The sequence below is a fragment of the Pelophylax lessonae genome, assembly GCF_965119305.1.
Source record: "Pelophylax lessonae genome assembly, chromosome: 4".
NCBI lineage: Eukaryota > Metazoa > Chordata > Amphibia > Anura > Ranidae > Pelophylax > Pelophylax lessonae.
The window spans coordinates 122,232,852-122,254,240 of record NC_138771.1 but is presented as its reverse complement, the minus strand read 5'-3'; the positions used below and the strand labels follow the sequence as shown (position 1 = coordinate 122,254,240).

The 21,389-nt window shown below is 45.8% G+C and overlaps 1 protein-coding gene across 1 annotated transcript in view; it reads left to right on the top strand.

The window, feature by feature from the left end:
* Nucleotides 1-21,389, top strand: part of SCAMP5 (secretory carrier membrane protein 5) — a 73,781-nt gene that overhangs the window by 18,061 nt on the left and 34,331 nt on the right. The window contains exon 2 of the mRNA XM_082255408.1: nt 19,019-19,071. Coding sequence (XP_082111534.1) covers nt 19,065-19,071 — 7 coding nt within the window. The 5' untranslated portion in view covers nt 19,019-19,064. The remainder of the gene's footprint in view (nt 1-19,018; nt 19,072-21,389) is intronic.

Below are 21,389 nucleotides of genomic sequence, written 5' to 3'. Positions count from 1 at the left end.
GCATGTGATTGGGTATTCTTTGCAAAGTGAGGCTGTACCTCATTTACTGAGCTCTGGAGCACCTACACTTTTCAAACTGCAAAGCCTTTGCCTTTAGTAAATCAACCCCAATGTGTTTTTGGATGACTTGCAAATCTAAGCATGCAACAAACTTGCGTCAGTGTGAACCAGCACTGAGTCATCAGGAAGTGACAGGTGGCTCCCAAAGCCAAGAAGGCAGCATGAAGAAGAGCTGTCTGCGTGGAAGGCAGCATGTAGAAGATATTCTATATAGTGATACATACAATAGTCATAACGCAAATACAGAAATATATATACACCTATGGAAGAAATTTTTGCAAAGATAAAGTGACTTCAATTAAACCAATATTGAAGGAAATAAAGTGCTGGGTGAGGTGAAAAGAGTCCAAAAGAGAAAAGCCTCTTAAAGTGTGAAATCTTCAAGCAAGTCCATGGAAATTCAGACTGCAATCAAGGTGAAGATGGTTCACTTATTTAACCCCTTGAGTGCTGCATGCATATCCCCTGTGTGCACACATTCAGATGGCAGCTTACCAGATACAAAGTACCAATAGACCCATAGAGACATTAAACCTCGATGGCCAGGCTTTGAGATGGTAGCCAATGCAGCAAGAACGTCCAGCGTCAGCCACAGACTCTCCGCAATGGCGCCAAGATGACCAGAGGAAATGCAAATAGGAAACGGAGCAGCCTGCATTACCTTTTAAACATTTTATTAAAAAAACAGTTGCACTTACATTTAGATGATTCAAAAACAGCTTAACAAACAGAATCTTGTATGGATTGCTTGGCCGCCTGCAGTGCGGACCGAGCAGCGTGACGGTACATCCCTCCATCCGACGCGTTTCCTCAAAAACTAGCGTCCACTGGGATTGGAGTAAGGCTTGTAACGTCACTTCTGATTTTAAATGCTTCAGGAGAGAGACTTCCGACTGCACACAACGGAGCCCCTTATGCTTAAAATACAGAACTTCCTGTTTTACTCTCTGCCACTTGGAATGCAGCCACCCTGCTCGGTCCGCACTGCAGGTGGTCGAGCAATCCATACAAGATTCTGTTTGTCAAGCTGTTTTCTAATCATCTAAATGTCAGTGCAACCGTTTGTTTTAATAAAATGTTTGAAAGGTAATGCACTTTTAATAAAATGTTTGAAAGGTAATGCACTATCGGCTGCTCTGTTTCCTCTGGTCATCTTGGTGCTATTGCGGGAGAGTCTGTGGCTGACGCTGGAAGTTCTTGCCGGATCCCGGCTTGGTGTAGCAGAGGCGCTCTTCTTCCGTGGTCCTGAGTGACACTTGCTGTATTGGCTACCATCTCAAAGCCTGGCCATCGAGGTTTAATGTCTCTATGGGTCTATTGATACTTTGTATCTGGTAAGCTGCCATCTGAATGTGTGCACACAGGGGATTTGCATGCAGCACTTGAGGGGTTAAATAAGTGAACCATCTTCACCTTGACTGCAGTCTGAATTCCCATGGACTTGCTTGAAGATTTCACACTTTAAGGGTCTTTTCACACGAACGATCTGATCAGATCCGCCTGTTTTTCAGGCAGACATGATGGGACGCTCCATGCATCCCTATGGGACAGCGGATGTCAGCGGAGACATTCCTTCTGACACCCGTTGCTATCCGCTTCCGATCCTATCCCTGAAATCCGGAGGGGTGGAAACCCTATTTTCCATCCATCCATCGAATCGGATAGGATCGGATGAGAGCGGACAGGCGCTCCGTTCTCATCCGATCTCCCCATAGAGGACAGCGGGGATCTGACAGCTCGGACTCCGTCGGCGGATGCGGACCGTGTGAAAGGACCTTTAGAGGCTTTTCTCTTTTGGACTCTTTTCACCTCACCCAGCACTTTATTTCCTTCAGCTTTGGTTTAATTTGCCACTTTATCTTTGCAACAATTTCTTCCATATGTGTGTATGTGTGTGTGTGTGTGTGTATATGTGTATATATATATATATATATATATATATATATATATATATATATATATTATAATTTCTATATTTTCTTTATGACTATTTTATGCATCACTATATAGAACATTTTTTTTTTTTTATTAGCGCACTTTAATATATCAATCCAATTTCCATTCCTAAGGTTCAGGAATTCAGTTGCTGCTTTTACAATCTGGTTTTAGTGCATCTATATACCTACCCAGCATTTAGAAGAGCTGTCTGTGTGGAAGGCAGCATGTAGAAGAGCTGTCTGTGTGGAAGGCAGCATGTAGAAGAGCTGTCTGCGTGGAAGGCAGCATGTAGACGAGCTGTCTGCGTGGAAGGCAGCATGGAGAAGAGCTGTCTGCGTGGAAGGCAGCATGGAGAAGAGCTGTCTGCGTGGAAGGCAGCATGTAGAAGAGCTGTCTGCGTGGAAGGCAGCATGGAGAAGAGCTGTCTGCGTGGAAGGCAGCATGGAGAAGAGCTGTCTGCGTGGAAGGCAGCATGGAGAAGAGCTGTCTGCGTGGAAGGCAGCATGGAGAAGAGCTGTCTGCGTGGAAGGCAGCATGGAGAAGAGCGGTCTGCGTGGAAGGCAGCATGGAGAAGAGCTGTCTGCGTGGAAGGCAGCACGGAGAAGAGCGGTCTGCGTGGAAGGCAGCACGGAGAAGAGCTGTCTGCGTGGAAGGCAGCACGGAGAAGAGCTGTCTGCGTGGAAGGCAGCATGGAGAAGAGCTGTCTGCGTGGAAGGCAGCATGGAGAAGAGCTGTCTGCGTGGAAGGCAGCATGGAGAAGAGCTGTCTGCGTGGAAGGCAGCACGGAGAAGAGCTGTCTGCGTGGAAGGCAGCACGGAGAAGAGCTGTCTGCGTGGAAGGCAGCACGGAGAAGAGCTGTCTGCGTGGAAGGCAGCACGGAGAAGAGCTGTCTGCGTGGAAGGCAGCACGGAGAAGAGCTGTCTGCGTGGAAGGCAGCACGGAGAAGAGCTGTCTGCGTGGAAGGCAGCACGGAGAAGAGCTGTCTGCGTGGAAGGCAGCACGGAGAAGAGCTGTCTGCGTGGAAGGCAGCACGGAGAAGAGCTGTCTGCGTGGAAGGCAGCACGGAGAAGAGCTGTCTGCGTGGAAGGCAGCACGGAGAAGAGCTGTCTGCGTGGAAGGCAGCACGGAGAAGAGCTGTCTGCGTGGAAGGCAGCACGGAGAAGAGCTGTCTGCGTGGAAGGCAGCACGGAGAAGAGCTGTCTGCGTGGAAGGCAGCACGGAGAAGAGCTGTCTGCGTGGAAGGCAGCACGGAGAAGAGCTGTCTGCGTGGAAGGCAGCATGGAGAAGAGCTGTCTGCGTGGAAGGCAGCATGGAGAAGAGCTGTCTGCGTGGAAGGCAGCACGGAGAAGAGCTGTCTGCGTGGAAGGCAGCACGGAGAAGAGCTGTCTGCGTGGAAGGCAGCACGGAGAAGAGCTGTCTGCGTGGAAGGCAGCACGGAGAAGAGCTGTCTGCGTGGAAGGCAGCACGGAGAAGAGCTGTCTGCGTGGAAGGCAGCACGGAGAAGAGCTGTCTGCGTGGAAGGCAGCACGGAGAAGAGCTGTCTGCGTGGAAGGCAGCACGGAGAAGAGCTGTCTGCGTGGAAGGCAGCACGGAGAAGAGCTGTCTGCGTGGAAGGCAGCACGGAGAAGAGCTGTCTGCGTGGAAGGCAGCACGGAGAAGAGCTGTCTGCGTGGAAGGCAGCACGGAGAAGAGCTGTCTGCGTGGAAGGCAGCACGGAGAAGAGCTGTCTGCGTGGAAGGCAGCACGGAGAAGAGCTGTCTGCGTGGAAGGCAGCACGGAGAAGAGCTGTCTGCGTGGAAGGCAGCACGGAGAAGAGCTGTCTGCGTGGAAGGCAGCAGGGAGAAGAGCTGTCTGCGTGGAAGGCAGCAGGGAGAAGAGCTGTCTGCGTGGAAGGCAGCACGGAGAAGAGCGGTCTGCGTGGAAGGCAGCAGGGAGAAGAGCTGTCTGCGTGGAAGGCAGCAGGGAGAAGAGCTGTCTGCGTGGAAGGCAGCACGGAGAAGAGCGGTCTGCGTGGAAGGCAGCAGGGAGAAGAGCTGTCTGCGTGGAAGGCAGCAGGGAGAAGAGCTGTCTGCGTGGAAGGCAGCACGGAGAAGAGCTGTCTGCGTGGAAGGCAGCAGGGAGAAGAGCTGTCTGCGTGGAAGGCAGCAGGGAGAAGAGCTGTCTGCGTGGAAGGCAGCAGGGAGAAGAGCTGTCTGCGTGGAAGGCAGCAGGGAGAAGAGCTGTCTGCGTGGAAGGCAGCAGGGAGAAGAGCTGTCTGCGTGGAAGGCAGCAGGGAGGAGAGCTGTCTGCGTGGAAGGCAGCAGGGAGGAGAGCTGTCTGCGTGGAAGGCAGCAGGGAGTAGAGCTGTCTGCGTGGAAGGCAGCAGGGAGGAGAGCTGTCTGCGTGGAAGGCAGCACGGAGGAGAGCTGTCTGCGTGGAAGGCAGCACGGAGAAGAGCTGTCTGCGTGGAAGGCAGCACGGAGAAGAGCTGTCTGCGTGGAAGGCAGCGCTGCAATCCAGGAACTAAGTATCGGTTTCTTAAGAATCTTGTTTTACAGTACTTGGTGCTGATTTTTTATTTTTTTATTCCCAGCAAAAGTTCTTCTTTAGATTTTGCTCAGCACTGTGAAAACCCAACTCAAGGCTTCTTCCTTTAATACGTTTTTCCTCCAGCAGTACAAGTATCCTTTAAAAAAAGCAATAAAGAAACATTCTTTTAATCTTTTTTGTACATTATACGTTGGCAGCTACAAGAACGTACATGTCGCTATTCTGAGCCCTAAGAGAGACTTTCCCGGGTTGTGGAGGAATTTTTTTCCTACAATAAAAGCAGTAAAAATAACCACAAATATTCATATGTGATGCTAGTTTTATGCATCCATAGAAGGATTAAATGGAGCTTTTAGTTTTTGTACATTTTTGTAACAGTTCTAAACCAGAAAATTGCTCAGAAATGCTGTTAATGTCATTTCGTTGTGTTTGTGTGTTCCGCATGACAGCAAGTAGTGCTTTTTTAATTGATCTTTCAATGGAAAGTTCTATTTTAACAATGTGCTACAATCATGCCACGAATGACATCTAAACTAACCTCCAAAAAAAAGACTTGTTTATGTGGTTTCCATGTCTTTTCCAGTCAAAACATATAAAATAAAAAAAAAAAATAGTAAAACCTTTTTATTTCTATTTAAAAGAAGCTTTTTTTTTTTCCTTTTTATTACAGTGTTGTGCCCCCTGGGAACAAAGAACATGAAGCAGTAGGAGTTGGCTGCATTGATGACTTGTCTCCTAGCAGTTTCCTAAGATAAGTGTTGGTAAGAGGAATTTGGGGTCTTGGGGGTCTTGTCAGCCTCCTCTCTTGCTGATGCTTGTCACAGGAAAGTTCTGAGAACCTGAGACTGAGTACCCCCTGTAAATGCAGCTATCTCCTTGCTAGCAACGTTGTTAGATGGCATGGGGGGGGGGGGGGGGGGCGGCATTCTCTCCAACCAAGTAACTGGACTTCTACAGCATTCAGGCAGATAGGACAAAGTACTACAGGTAACTTTTACCCTGGGGAACAGAACACTGTTAAAAAAAAAAAGAAAGAAAGAAATGCGACTTTTTAATCACTTGCTCACTGGGCACTTTCACCTCCTTGCCCAGGCTAATTTTTAGCTTTCAGCGGTGTCGCACTTTGAATAAGAATTGCGCATTCACGCAACACAGTACCCAAACAAAATTGTTATCATTTTTTAAACATAAATAGAGTTTTCTTATGGTGGTATTTAACCACTTTACCACGGAGGATTTTCCTGCTTTACGTCCAGGCCACTTTTTGCGATTCGGCACTGTGCGACTTTAACTGACAATTGCGCGGTCATGCAACGCCGTACCCAAACTGAATTTACGTCCTTTTTTCCCCACAAACAGAGCTTTCTTTTGGTGGTATTTGATCACCTCTGCGCTTTTCATTTTTTGCGATATTAATAAAAAAAAGCGACAATTTTGAAAAAATAACAATATTTTTCTACTTTGACAGTTAAAAAATATCCAATATATTAAATTTTTGTCATATATTTAGGCCAAAATGTATTTGGCTACATGTCTTTGACAAAAAAATTCTCAATGAGCGTATTTTTAACCGCTTTAAGACCGGAAGATTTTACCTCATTCCTGACCAGGCCATATTTTGCGATTTGGCTCTGCTTTAACAGACAATTGCGCAGTCATGCGATGCTGTACCCAAATTTAATTTTTTCCCCCACAAATAGAGCTTTCTTTTGGTGGTATTTAATCACCTGTGCGATTTTTACTTTTTGCGCTATAAACAAAAAAAGAGCGACAATTTTGAAAAAATAACAATATTTTTGTTTTCTGCTACATATTTTTGGTAAAAAAAATCGCAATAAGCGTATTTTGATTGGTTTGCGCAAAAGTTATCGCAGCTACTAACTACGGGTAATTTATGTCATTTTTATTGTTTTTCTTTTTTTTTTTTTTTTTTTTTTACTAGTAATGGCGGCGATCTGCAATTATTTTTTTTTTTTTTTTTTTTTTCGGGACTGTGACATTGCGGCAGACAGATCGGACCCTTGACTGACATTTTTGACACTTTTGGGGGTACCAGTGACATTACTACAGTAATCAGTGCTATAAATATGCACTGTTACTGTAAAAATGACACTGGCAGGGAAGGGGTTAACTTTTATTGGAGAGGGAGGGGTTAATGTATGCCTGGTGCTTACTGACGTGTGTGGGTGGAGGGGACTGTGTGACACAGGCACAGATCGCAGGTTCAGCTATGCTGAATCCTTCAATCTGTCCCTGCCTGTCACTTAGGAGATCCGCCTGCTTTGTTTACTCAAGACCTACGACGCTGGACGATAACGAACCACTTTGCCGCAGTAGGCTCAATGTGAGCGGTCGGCAAGTGGTTAATCACCACTGGGTTTTTTTTTTTTTAGTAAAAGTATAAAGACCGAAAATTTTGAAAAAAAAACAAAAATGTTTTTTTACTTATAAAATTTAGCAAACAGGTAATTTTTCGCCTTTACTGATGTGTGCTGATAAGGCTGCACTGATGGACACTGATGAGGCGGTACTGGTAGGTACTACTGACAGGTGCCATTGATGAGGAGACACTGGTAGTCACTGATTAGCAGCAGTGGTGGGCACTGATTGGCAGAAGCCGATTATTGGCTCTTTTCTCCTCTCCTCCACATGCTGACAGCATGAGAAGGAGCAATGAAGAGAGCCAGTAACCGGCTGTTGACATCGTGATCAGCTGTGATTGGACACAGCTGATCACACGGTAAAGAGCCGCTGATTGGATCTTTACCTCAATCTGTGTTCACCAGTTTCCAAAAGACACTGAACACAGCGCACGCAGCCTGCGCCCAACAACAGGCGCGATCACGGGATGTCGTCATATGACAGCCTCTCAGAACTGGACGACCGCACTGTAGCCATCATTCAGCTATAGTGCAGTCAGCAAGTGGTTGTAGTAATATGAAGAGCTGGTTCACACTGGGGCGACTTGTCAGGCGACCTGGTCGCCTGACAAGTCGCCGAGGGTCGCCTGCCATAGAGTATCACAGGACCCGTTCTAATAGGAGCGACACAAGTCGCTCCGACTTAGAAAAAGGGTCCGGAGCTTCTTTGGGGCGACCCGGAGTGACCTGCATTGACTTCAATGATATGAAGTCCGTGCCGGCCGCTCCGAGCTGCGCACCGCGATTACACAGGTCGCCCCGGCAAGTCGGGTCGCGCCTGTGTGAACCGGCTCTTAGCCCCCGTTCACACTGGGGCGACCTGGTCGCCTCACAGGTCGCCGTAGGTCGCCTGCCATACAGAAGCTGCGGACCTGTTCTAATAGGAGCGACACAAGTCACTCCGACTTAGAAAAAGGGTCCGGAGCTTCTTTGGGGCGACCCGGAGTGACCTGCATAGACTTCAATGTTATGAAGTCCGTGCCGGCCGTTCCGAGGTCGCGGGGCGAGCAGCGTGCCGTGACCTGTGAGGTCGCCCGGCAAAGTCGGGTCACTGCAATGTGAACGGGGCCTTAAGGTAGAATTAAAAAAAAAAAAAATAAAGAATAAACATGTTATACTTGGTTTTATAAACATGTTATACAATGGTTTTGCACAGAGCAGCCCCAGTCCTCCTCTGGTGCTCTTGGCTCCTCCTCTTTTTCGAGTTGCCTCATAGCAAGCCGCTTGCTGTTGGAGCACTCATGCATGCCCACTCTGTGTCCATAGGACACACAGAACAGGGGGTCAGCTCCACCCCCCCCCCTTCCTCACTTGCTGTGATTGACAGCCCCAGGAGCCAATGACTCTTGCTTATGTCCCTAGCCCAGTGAGGAGGCAGAGACCCTGAAGAGCAGCCACTCTCATGCACATCGCTGCATCACGGCAGGCCTAAAGTAGAATTCCAGGATAACACTAACTAGTCTTCAAAATGCCCCCCCCCCCCCCAACACCTATACTGACTGACCTCTATTAGAAAGATCTGTATGCTTACCTGTTTTCAGACCACTTTCGTCCCGTCACATGATCTGGCCCCTTATTTGTCAGTCAGCGGTGGCTGCAGGGGAGCCTTTAGGTGACCTCGCTCTTAGGCATAACCAACTACTCTCAAGCGCTCTCTCTTCTCCCCTGCAGTTGCCACTGGCTGACACAGGGCTGCTAGCATTAGTAAATAGATAGGAAAGTATATCCCATTTACTTTTTTTTTTTTTTTTTACGTTTCTTCAGTCACTTCCTGGATTCTTGCCCAGGCAAATCCTACATCCCAGGAGTTTTCAGGAGAGGAGGGGTTTTCTCAGCTAAGCACACTCTCCTGCCTGCATGCTTGAGCTAAGGACAGATTCCAGGAAGTAAAGTCTACATGAATCATTTGCCCTTACTCAAGATGGCCATGGCCAGAAGTGCTAGGGACGTGTTTTACAAAGTGAATTCTCCACACAATAAAGCACGGAGACTTGGATGGATGGGGGAGTTTGCTTTGAATAATAACCTCTTGGCGCTGGCAGCACGCAAATATGTGCCCTTTCGGTAGGTGGGCCTTGGTGCCGAGCGGCCACATATTTGTGTGCAATTATGCAAAACCAGCTGTGCCGAGAGCGCGCGCAATACTCCCAGCGGCTAACAAAGCTCCCAATTGCTGCTAGCAGTCACATGATCATAAACCCCACCTCCTAGCATTATAAACCTTAAAGGGCAGGCAGACACCGGAGCCAAGGGGTTAAAAATTGATTAAACAAGAATTTAAATTTAAAATGATTTTATTTCCTCTGTGTTATTACCCCGCTCTAGTTTATATCATCATCAAAGGACATTTCCCATTCAGGTTTATACTTCTGGCTGCAGCTATCTGTGAATGTGGATTGCTCTGACTTTATTACCTCTGCTGTTTCCTTTTGAACCAGTCTGCTGACAGCGTGTTATCCCTCTGCTCTATTCCCAGTGTTTAGTATGTAAATTGTGTCTTCTTTTTTTGAGGATGTTCCCCAGTCGCTGTGGGATTCCTTGGATTTTTTTGTTATTGTGCACCGAATGGAAATTTTGGTGCCGAAACTGAAAATGACAGTTTAAAAAACAAAATATTATTTTTTTCGACTTTTTAATTGTCATGAATTTAAATAAATATGAATTTATTTCGGCCATTATTAGCACATTTAGTGCAAGAAAAACTCAAGAAAAACGTATCCCTTTAAGTTCTATCTGTCTTCTCACTGGTCCGCTGCGCTTCCAATGTGGTGTTTAAAATTCTGCTTGCTGCATTTTTGGTCTGTTAAAAAAAATAGTCACTAAAAACGCACTTCCCTGTTGAAATGCATTAAAAACGCAGCAAGAATGCATCAGTAGCGCACCCGTGTTATGTTTTTGATGCAGTTTTTGAGTCACATGACCTATGAAAAACACACCATAAGCACAGTAAAATCGTGTGCATTTTCGATGCCATTATCGGCACATTTTTCTCTTATTGGTAAAATACCGATAACACAATTTTCAGCCGATATTTTAGTTCATCTCTACTATTTACCAGTCTTTTCTGGATTAGTGCCAGTCCACCTGTTTGTTTCAAACACTAATAGTAATGCTGATGTCAGGTCAGGGCACACATCCATGGGTAAGTGTTGATGGGACATGTAGTCCTGAGGAGGGTAATTGGCAGACTTATGATTACATACAGAGTGCATGCTCCCTGGCTGGAAGTTCAGGGAAGCAGCATGGAGGAAGCTGGAGGCTGCGCCAGTAACCATAATAAAATGTGAGTGGTTGGTGGCATTGTTTAACCACTTCAATACAGAGCACTTTCACCCCCCTTCCTGCCCAGGCCAATTTTCAGCTTATAGCGCTGTTGCATTTTGAATGACAATTGCGCGTTCATGCAACACTGTACCTAAACCAAATTTGTCATTTTTCCCCACAAATAGAGCTTTATTTTGGTGGTATTTGATCCTCGCAAGGTTTTTTCTATTTTGCTAAACAAATAAAAAAAGACTGAAAAGTTTGAAAAAAAAAAAACTGATGAGGAGGCACTGATGAGGAGGCACTGATGGGGTGGCACTAATATGTAGCACTGTTAGGCGGCATTGATGGGCAATGATAGGTGGCACTGATCGACACTGGTGGGCGGCACTGATAGGCGGCACTGGTGGGCAATAATGGGCACTGGTGGGCAATAATGGGCACTGGTGGGTGGCAATGATGGGCACTGGTGGGCAGCACATGATGGGGAGGGCAGCACTGATAGGGAGGGCACTGGCAGTCTCCCTGAGCCCTGATTGCCATCCCTGGTGGCCATGGTGGGCATCCCTGGTGGCCATGGTGGGCATCCCTGGGGTCATGTGTGGGCATCCCTGGGGTCATGGGTGGGCATCCCTGGTGGTTCTAGTGGCACCCCCCCAAGGGTCTGCACTGGTAATCAATGCTCTGATTACCAGTGCTGACCCCCCCCCTGTCAGGAGAGCTGCAGATCGGCTCTCCTCTACTTGTGCCTGTTAGGCACGAACTAAGGAAAGCTGATCAACGGCTCTTCCTGTGTACTATGTGACCAGCTGTGATTGGAAACAGCTGGTCACATGGTAAAGATCCTACGTCAGTAGGCTCTTTACCGAGATCGGATATGCGGTGTGTCAGAGTGCATTATCGCGCTAACCCTGGGGGGTGCGCAGAGCGCCTTATCCTGCCGCCGTCATATGACATCCGGTCAGGATAATGCAACCACCTTTCCACCGTCAATCGCCTATAGGGCGGGCGGGAAGTGGTTAAGTTAAAGCTGAACTCCAGGATAAGCAAACATTGTCTAAGTAAAGAGGTGTGTTTATTCTTCCATGAATTTCGGTGTGCAGATCTGCTAAGGAATCCAGTGTGAAACTTTGCCTTGTAATAAAGACTGGTCACTGCCGTCCTTTCACCTTCACAGGGTGAATGGTCTTGTCTCTACCTCCTCCTGCAGTTTTCTGTAGCAGCCTGTAGTGGGTGTGGCCTACTGGTTTCCTCCCACAGCTCTGCTCTCTGCACAGGCACAGTGATACGGCCATTTCCACTTTTACAAGGTAATGACTGAGATTGCAACGGCATTTGATAGAGAAAAAGTAGATTTATATCTTATGTGGCTATTAAAAAATGGGTATAAATGAAAGTTTTTGTGCCTGGAATTAAGCTTTAACTTTTCATGAATTACCAAGTTAATAGCTGATCTAAAGAAATGCATATGTTGGCATGTAGAGACAAAGCGTAGCTTCCACTGAAAATCCGTGATCCTAAGGAAACCTGTCCATATAACAGTATGTGAGCTGCAAATGTGTCAGTTAGTCAAGTTTCCACATGAGATCTCTGTAATTCTTTTAGGTCTGTGCCTGTCCTGCTTTAGGCAGAAATATGGGGGGTGGCATTGCTGATTTGGGTTTGAGGGTAGTATTACATAGAAATGATAGCATGCCATGATTTGATTAATTTTTTTTGTGTTTGCAATCATCGGCTCTTGAAATACCTGTTTTTGCAGCGCCTATAACAGTCATAGTTAACTATTAAGCAGAGTTTGTTATTAAACCTGTGCTCTGGCTTCAATAAAATCTGTGCCAGGATGGGGGGAGTACTTAAAGGGACCTTTTTCAGGGGTGGAAAAAATAAAATCCGTAGTGCCCTGTGAAATTTGTAGCAGAAACTCTCATCGGCAATCCTATCCTACACTATGGGGTATGTGGGAGGGCATATACCCCACTGCCCGCTCTGCTTCCTCCTGATGTCCCCCATGTCATAGTTGTGTCGCTCTGTGACTGAGGGGCCAGAGGAGTCAAATGAGGTTGGTCCTGGGAGCTCTGCTACAGAGCGAAGATTCAGCAAATCACCAACTGGACATAAAACTGCTTTCCTTACAGGGTACTGTCATTGTAAATTTATTTACCCATTTTAACCAATTGCTGACCCTGGCTTTTTCTGACATTTTGTTGTTTACAAGTTTAAATTCGTATATTTTGCTAGAAAATCACTTAACCACCTAAGCCCCGGAAGATTTTACCCCCTTCCTGACCAGGGGGTATTTTGCGATTCGGCACTGCGTGATTTTAACGGACAATTGCGCGGTCGTTCGCTGTATCTAAACGAATTTGGCGTCCTTTTTTTCCCACAAACAGAGCTTTCTTTTGGTGGTATTTGATCACCTATGTGATTTTTTTGATCATGCGCTATAAACAAAAAAAGAGCGTAAATTTTGCAAAAATAGCAATATTTTTCAAATTTTTTTTATATGAAATTCCCCCAAAAAAATGTAAAAATCAAAATTTTTTAACATTTTCGGCCAATTTGTTTTATGCTACCTATGTTTGGTAAAAAAAATCGCAAAAAGCGTATTTTGATTTGTTTGCGCAAAAGTTATCGCGTTTACTAACCAAGGGAAAGATTTTTGTCATTTTTGTTGTTTTTTTTTTTAACGCGTAATGGCGGTGATCTGCGATTTTTTTTTTTTTTTTTTTTTTTTTGCGCTACTGCGACATTGCGGAGGACAGATCGGACCCTTGACTGACATTTTTGACACTTTTGGGGTTACCAGTGACATTTCTACAGTAATCAGTGCTATACATATGCACTGTTACTGTAAAAATACACTGGCAGTGAAGGGGTTAACTTTTTTTGAAAGGGAGGAGCTATGTGTGTCCCTAGGGGCGTGCTTTCTACTGTGATTGGCTGTAGCTTCAGATGTATGAACAGTGATCAACGGTTCTACATAGTAGAACCGTATGATCATCCTTCATACACAGGGGAGAATGACAGGCAGCTTGTTTACACAAGCCGCCTGACTTTCTCCCTCTCCCCCGACGATCGCAGAGTGACCGGTGGACATCGGGTCCGCCGGTCACACGCGCGGGGGGGTGCGTGACCGCGCGGGAGCGCGCCTCCGGCGGCGCGCGCTCGCTCCCTAGACCCTCACAGGCTAGCCACGTAGACCTACGTCGCTTTGCCTGTGAGGGGCTGACTGCCGACGTAGATCGGCGTTAGGCAGTCGGCAAGTGGTTAAAAATGTATTTTACTTTTTTTATTTTTTTATTTTATTTTTTGTTTTTACACTGTCCCTTTAGGCCCTGTTCACACCTGAGCGTTTTTCAGCTCGTAAAACGCTCATGTCTGAAGTCTCAAAACGCCCAACAAGCAAAATCCCTTTCATTTTAATGACCCCTGTTCACACATGAGCGTTTTGTCACCTGAAGCAAAACGCCTGAAAGGGTAACTCCACTTTCGTGGGGGGAAAAAATAGGAAATAAAGAAAAAAAAACAATATAGTGTATACAATTGCAACACAAATCATATTGAATGTTCTTAAAAATTACCTTTTCCTTTTCAATCTGTAGCTGTTGTAATTTTCTGAAAATGCAAAGCAATAATGGTTACCTGGAGGTGTTCTGTACACAGAATGTACTGACCACACCCCAGAAACATAATTTCCTGCTTGTGTGATTGGCTCACTGATTTTCCCAGAAGTCTGCACTATGATATAAGTCAGATTTCTGGCATCCCCTGCAACAAAAATGTCATTTTTGATGAGATACTTCCAATAGGAACACGTCTAAAGGGATGCAGGCCCAGCAGCTTTCCTCATTACTGCTCTGCAGCTGCCACAGCTGATAATTATGAAACCACTACCATTTGACCCACTCAGCACAGAGGCACAAACGGGGATTTCTTCAGAATAACAAAAGGAAGGAATCTTCAACAACATTTGTTACAATCCTTAAAATGTACAGAGATCACCCAGAGGGGAATGTTTTTTTTTTTTTTTTTTTTTTTTTTTTTGTTCTCAACAACAGTGGAGTTACGCTTGAAGCTCAAAAAAGTACATAAGCTTCTTTTTGGCAGATTACAAGCGTTTTTGTTAGATGTCAATGCCTGCCTCCAAACACCTGCAGAAAACGACTGTAAAAACGCCCAAAAAAACGCCTAATAATGACACGCTCAGCTGTGAATATAGCCTTCATTTTTTTTGATCACTTTTATTCTTATTAATGTAAACATCCCTTGTAATAGAAATAAGCATGACAAGTCCTCTTTATTGAAAGATCTATTATTTACCTTTTTATAAAAGCAAAAAAAGACATTTTCCCTTCAGGTGTCCAAACTATGGCCCTCCAGATTTTCAGGAACTACAATTCCCATGAGGCATTGTAAATCTCTGACATTCACAGTCTTAACTAGGCATGATGGGAATTGTAGTTCCTGAACAGCTGGAGGGCCATAGTTTGGACATAGGGCCCCTTGTTTATGCCTGCGAGTGGAAAGTGAGGTCAGACATTGTTCCGTTCCTCCAAGGGCATAGAGTTGAGTGGGGGCTATCTTGCCCCCATTTAGCTTCCTGCCTAGCCATTGGCCGCACGGATCCGTTTCCGGGTTACTGAAGGATTCGTTAAGCTCGGTAACCACTGGGAAGTGGCAGGAGGAGGGTACCTCTCCCACGGCCTATAAAAGTGATCCCGTGGTGAATCTCCCGCCAGGATCACTTTTATCTGAAAGCCGGCTGCCTGTTGTAAATATACCAGGGTTATGGCAGCTAGCTGCTGCCATAACCCTGGTATTTAACGTAAAAACATAATGTATACTTACAGCTAGGTGGTCAGCAAGTGGTTAAAGTGATAATAAAGGCAATTTTATTTATTTTTTTTATAGTAAAAAAAAAAAAAGAGGGACTACTTACCTGTTCTGTGCAACAATTTTGCACAGAGAGGTTGCTTTCCTCTTTGGTCTTCCCCCCCAGTGTTGTTGGCTCCTCCCTCCATCTGGTGCCTCTGGTAGCAAGCAAGGTTCTAATGAAGCGCCCATCCCTGTGTGCTCCTGAGCCAGGCTGTGTGTGTCTATAGCCCCGCCCCCCGCTCCCTCCTCACAGCAGTTTGACAGCAGCAGGGGCCTATGGCTGTGCTGCCCTCAGTTTCTCTTGTGAAATTAGGAAGTGAGGGGAGCAGTGACGGAGCCAGGTAAGTGTTTAGGGTCAGAGTGGGGGTAGGACAGTGAGTGGGGAGTTTTTTCCCTCAATACAGAGAATTCATTCAGGTAGAAAAAAGTTTAGACTTCACTACCACTTTAATCTCTGCTTGGTAGGCCCCGTGTACAGCCTGGGCCTATGATCTGAGAAGCTACATGAGGACACAGGGATTCATTTAACTGCTTCCCATGAATCAACGTACCTGTACCTTAGCTCGGAGAAGTGGTTGTACCGGGATGATGCCAGCAGCTGCAGGCATCAACCCAGTACCGTTCTTTAGAGCCAGCTGTCGGCTTTCAGAAGATAACAGCCAATGCGGCTTGGAAGCCGCTCAGCTGTTATACCAGCGAGCGGGAGGGGACATCCCCACCCCCGCAGCTCTGCCCAGGTCTCCCATCCCACCAGGAGACCCGAGCAACCAGCCGCCACGCTTGCGGCTGCTGCACAAAAACCGTGTGACATAAAAAATTGCAACGACCGCCATTTTCTTCCCCCGGGGGTCTCTGCTACATAGTGTGTGTGTATGTATGTGTGTATATATATATATATATATATATATATATATATATATATAGTGTGTGTGTGTGTGTATATATGTGCCACTTTGTGTTGGTCTATCACATAGAAACCCAATAAAATACATTTACATTTTTGGTCGTAACATAACAAAACGTGGAAGATTTTAAGGGGTATGAATACGTTTTCAAGGCTGTGTATGTGTGTGTGATATATACACACACACACATATCTCTTGTTTGGGGGTTCTACGTAATTTTCTAGCAAAAACTGATTTTTACATAAATGAGCAAAATGTCAGAATTGGCCCAGTTGGCAAGTGGTTGAAATGAAAAAAACTCTGAGCAGTATTGCAGAAAAGACCTGCATTGTCTCCACTGCAGTAAAATAAACCTACCTACCTGCTCAGTCTTTTGTAGAATGTACACTGTGCTGACGTCATCCCGCACCAGGCAATAAAGATGGTTGAAGACTGGCAGACAGGAAGCTGGTAAGAAGAGGTCAGTGAGGGACCTCACAGGCAATTGGACTGTTGAAGTAGAGGTAGGTATTGCAGACTTTAGTTCTGTTTTAATGTGTTTTGTCCCGTTTTCCTCTACCTTCCTCGACCTTCCTGTCTAAGGCCAGGTGTGGTGTCAACAGGGCGCCCCTCCTCCCACCATGTCTGACAACGCAGCTACCAAGGAGATGGCTGCTTTGACCAATGGCACTTTTCTTTGTTGCCAAGCACTTGCTCATTTGTCTGGAACAGTTTAGCTCCTCTCTCCCTACGTTTCTTGTAGGATGCTTGTCTCGGTCAGGTGTTTGGAGACTGAGAAAACGGCCGTCTGTCATAGCAGCTATCTCATTGCTAACTGCGTTGTCGGAAGGCCATGAAGAAAGAAGGGGTGCCCTATCTGACCTCACATAGGAAGATGGGACAAAGTACTACATGTTCTTGTCCCCTGGGGAAAAGAACACAGTAATAAAAATTTAGGCAAAACTTCTTTAAATGAAAGTTCCTTGCAGGGCACCAAAAGGTTACGTTGTAGTAGTTTGGGACTTGTCTGGTTGGCTCTAATATTAGGTAGACATGCCTTCCAATATTTGTAACGAGCCCTGCCATTTAATGACGGCTACGAGGAAATAACTGCAATGTTTGGGCGGAGGTCTCTTAGTATTTAGGGTTTGCCTGTTAGTTCTGTGTAATTATTTGTTTTGTAATGGAAGTTTTCACGTCTTTTCCACTGCCTGTTTCTGTATTCTTCCCTTTGTAAATACAGGTTATGAGAAAATTGATACTTTAACCCCTTCACTGTCACAAGCCCATTACATTTTTTCTCAGTGACAATGGTTACCAGAAAAAATAGAGGGGTAATTATCCAAGCAGAGACAGCAATGAAAACTTGACAGAGGGTCTAACCCTTCCCCACTATATCCAAAATTAAATAAAATGGTTTTGCCTAGAGATGCATTTTAAAGGAGTTGTAAAGACAGAAGGTTTTTTATCTTAATGCAGTCTATGCACATTTGGCACCTTTCAGGGGGGAGGGGGGAACGGGTACCTGTTTTTGACAGGTACCCTTCCCCACTTCTGGGATACAGCGCCACGGCGCCGTCCCTTGGAAGTTCAGCCCCCACCTCCCTCCTCTGCCGCTGAGCCAATAGGAATGCGCAGCACGCTTTGCGCAGTAGGGACCCACCCGTGAAGCCGCAAGGCTTCACTGCCAGGTTCCCTCACCAGCAATGGCGGCGGCATCAACCGACAGCCGATGGAAACATTGGTCCTTCTTCTTCCTCCCTATATTAAATACTAGAACAAAAAGCTAAAAAAAAAGTTTGTGGCATATCGTACACTTTATTGATTCTAATGGAATGAGCGATAAGCAGGAGTTGTATGTGACATTGTCCTTTCAGAACTGTAGTTTTGTATTTTTCCATATTTTGTACTCTGTGACCCATTAATAATATCAGTCACCCATACAAATCGAGGAGCCATTTTCAGGTAAAGCAAATGTTCCGAAAGATAATATTGGCAGTTCTTGACAAAAATGTTGTTATAGACCGATTCAGTTAAAAATAACATAAAGAACCTACAAGATATACTGAATTGACATTATTGATATATGTAACACACACACACTTCATAGGTTGAACTGGATGGACTGGTGTCTTTTTTCAACCTCACTAACTATGTAACTATGTACAGCACACATTAAAAAGTGATGTTTGGGCTATAGAAAAAAAAAAAAAACTACATACTTACTCTCATACTGCAGCATCGGTGTGATGCTTCAGCTGATCTCCCGCTGCTTCTAAGCCTGAGAACTGAGCAATCACATTACCGCTGATTGCTCAGTTCTCGGTCAGTCACCACTCTCCGCTCTGTACCCTCCAGTGCTGGGCTGGTGAGGGAGCAGGCGTGCCTGAGAGCCAAAGCCACATTTCAATCAGGCATCTGGGTAGATCCCAACACTGTCAGGATTCATCCAGAGCCTGGAGCGGCTCAGTGAGGTCAGCCAACAACAGGAATTTACTAATTCTAGGTCATAGGATTGCAAAAGGTAAGTGCACTCCTGTGACCCAAAAGAGAAGATTGGTTTGCAGTGTGATGGATTGTTGAGCAGTGCCCAAGATTTAAGGATTGGATTTTGGTGTGTTGGGTCATTAATCAGTTCCCTGGATCGATTGAGTTGTGGTGTGAGGTCATGGAGCAGTATCTGCAACTAAGGATTTGGATTGTAATGTGTTGAGTGGTTTAATAGTACTCTAGAACTAAGGATTTAGGTTTCATATTGGATAGATGAGCAGAATAAAGGACATGGTTTGCCATATTTGGGTGTTTCGACAGGACTCTGGAATGGATGGTCTGGATTGGGGTGTGTTGTGTGACTGAGCAGCACTATGCATCAAATGAACTAGACTGTGGCATATTGGGTGGTATAGCATGTAATCTGAAGTGCCAAATGGTACCTGAGGCATCTGCATTTTCCATTATGTACCTACTACCCCAACATAATTTCTACAGACAAATGTTAACATATCAGAGAATGTAATACCGAACAGCTGTTATCTTTTTGTCTTTTAGGGTTTAAGATTTAAAGAAGTGTGATACCCACCTACCTGCACTGATCATGTCTGGTGAGTATTCAGTACTACATATTCACACTAAGGGGATCTGTCCAAGGAATGAACAAGTTGACATGCAGAAGTTCAGTCATATAAAACAACATTTCTCTTACGTCCTCCGACAGTCGCCGCCCCTCATACAGTCTTCACCAATGGGTATTGACTTCCTCTCCACAGGAGTAGGGGATCTGTCCAAGGAATGAACAAGTTGACATGCAGAAGTTCAGTGATAGAAAACACCATATTACCATTCAGTCCACATTAAGTTGATATTTTAATTACAAAATTTGGTATTTATGCCTCAGTTTTGCCGGTTAAATTGAGCAGGGCTATTTGGTTTTGTGCAATTTCACTTTTTTCATTTTAGTTACTAAAACTGCTGATTTTCCAGTATGAAAACCTAAGTGTTAGTATACTGTGAAAAGTTCATTGTACAGAGTGTTTGATCTAGATCACATGAGATGGAATGTTTTTAAATGAATGACCATGTGTTAACATATAAAGTGCAAGTTAAGTTGATGTTTGCCTATTCCATGCTCCATTCACACCTAGGCGATTTGAATTGCCGGTGGAATCACCACATTTTGCCCGCGATTCCAAATCGTGGGACATGTTTGTGATGCAAATACTTCTTAATAGCACCCCAATCATGTGCCATTAGGGAGCGGGCTCTTCTTTTGGGCGACAGTGTCGCACGTTACGGTTTGCCACGATTGCAGCGCGATTTTTGCCACGATAATCTGTACAAAGTGCAGTGCTTATAAACATAAATAATAGACTGTGCAAAATTGTGATCCCACTCCGTGTTTTGTAACAACACCAAAGAATTATGTATAACATGATCACTCAAAAATACATATACCTCACAAATTTTGCAACATGTGTAAATAATAAAATCAAAAAAACTCCATAGAAAAAATCCATACAAGTGCAAAACTTGAAAAAGGAAAAAAATATAATGTGTTCAGTGTTCTAGCTCTATTCTCGGAGAAAGGGAGTTTTGTAAATGCATGCAGAAGGAAAGCCAGCTTCCCAAGACTCCTCCGTGAAGCAACACCAGTTAGTAAAAATGGCTGCTTACCAGAGCATATTGGCCTCCATCCTAATGGAAAAGCTAACCGAGCCTTAGGCCCCTTTCACACAGGCTTTCCGATCCGCCTGTCAGTTTTTTAGGCGTATCGGATCGGATGCTCCATGCAGCCCTATGGAGCAGCGGATGTCAGCAGAGACATCTCCGCTGCTATCCGATCCTGTCCGTGAAATCCAGACGGATGGAAACCCTATTTTCCATCCGTCTGGAGGATCGGATCGGATGAGAATGGACAGGCGGTCCGTTCTCATCCGATCTCCCAGTTCCGTCTCTGCACACAGAGCGGAGACGGAGCTGTCATCCGCCTGCTCAGCGGGGATCGGGGGATCGACCTCTCGCTAAGCAAAATGGACTCCGTCGGGCGTACCGCCCGTGTGAAAGGAGCCTTAAAGGGCTCTTTCACATGGTCCGCCGTGCTTCTCAGCGGGGATCGATCCGCCGATCCCCGCTGAGCCGGCGGATGACAGCTCCGTCTCCGCTTGCAGTGCGGAGAGGGAGGTGTCACAGCTCCCGCTGCTCTCTATGGGGAATCGGATGAGAGCAGACCTCCTGTCCGCTCTCATCCGATCCCTGAACGGATGGAAAAATAGGGTTTCCATCCGTCCAGATTTCACAGACAGTATCGGATACGGATGGCAGCGGCTGTCAGCTGGGATGTCTCCGCTGACATCCGCTGCCCCATAGAGCTGCATGGAGGATCCAATCAGATCCGCCTAAAAAACTGACAGGCGGATCTGATGGGACCACCTGTGTGAAAGAGCCCTAATTAGGGAAATACTTCCCAAACACTTCCAAATTGAAAATGGTGATTCCGGCATGCTCCGGATCCAGCTATCACTCCCAATATAGATATGTAAAAAACATATAGGCTCATACCATAATACTGTTAACTAACACATTTATTAAAAACAGACGAGTGCACTCACATGATCCAAGATTAACAACGAGCATATATGTAATAGAAAAAGCTGCGATGGCCATACAGTGAACAACAAGAAGGGGCCAATAAGTGTAGCACCATGGCATGCCATTAATCACTTGCCGACTGCCGCACGACTATATACGGCGGCAGTCAGCCCCTCCTGGGCAAAGCGTCGCATCGGTATGTCGCTCGCCCACGAGCGTCTTGGGGGCTTCCTTGCGCCGCCGGAGGCGAGCTCCCGCCCCCGCTCGTTCCCTGACATCCCCGCGCGAGTGACCGGCGGCTCTGATGTCCGCCGGTCACTCGCGATCTCCCGTT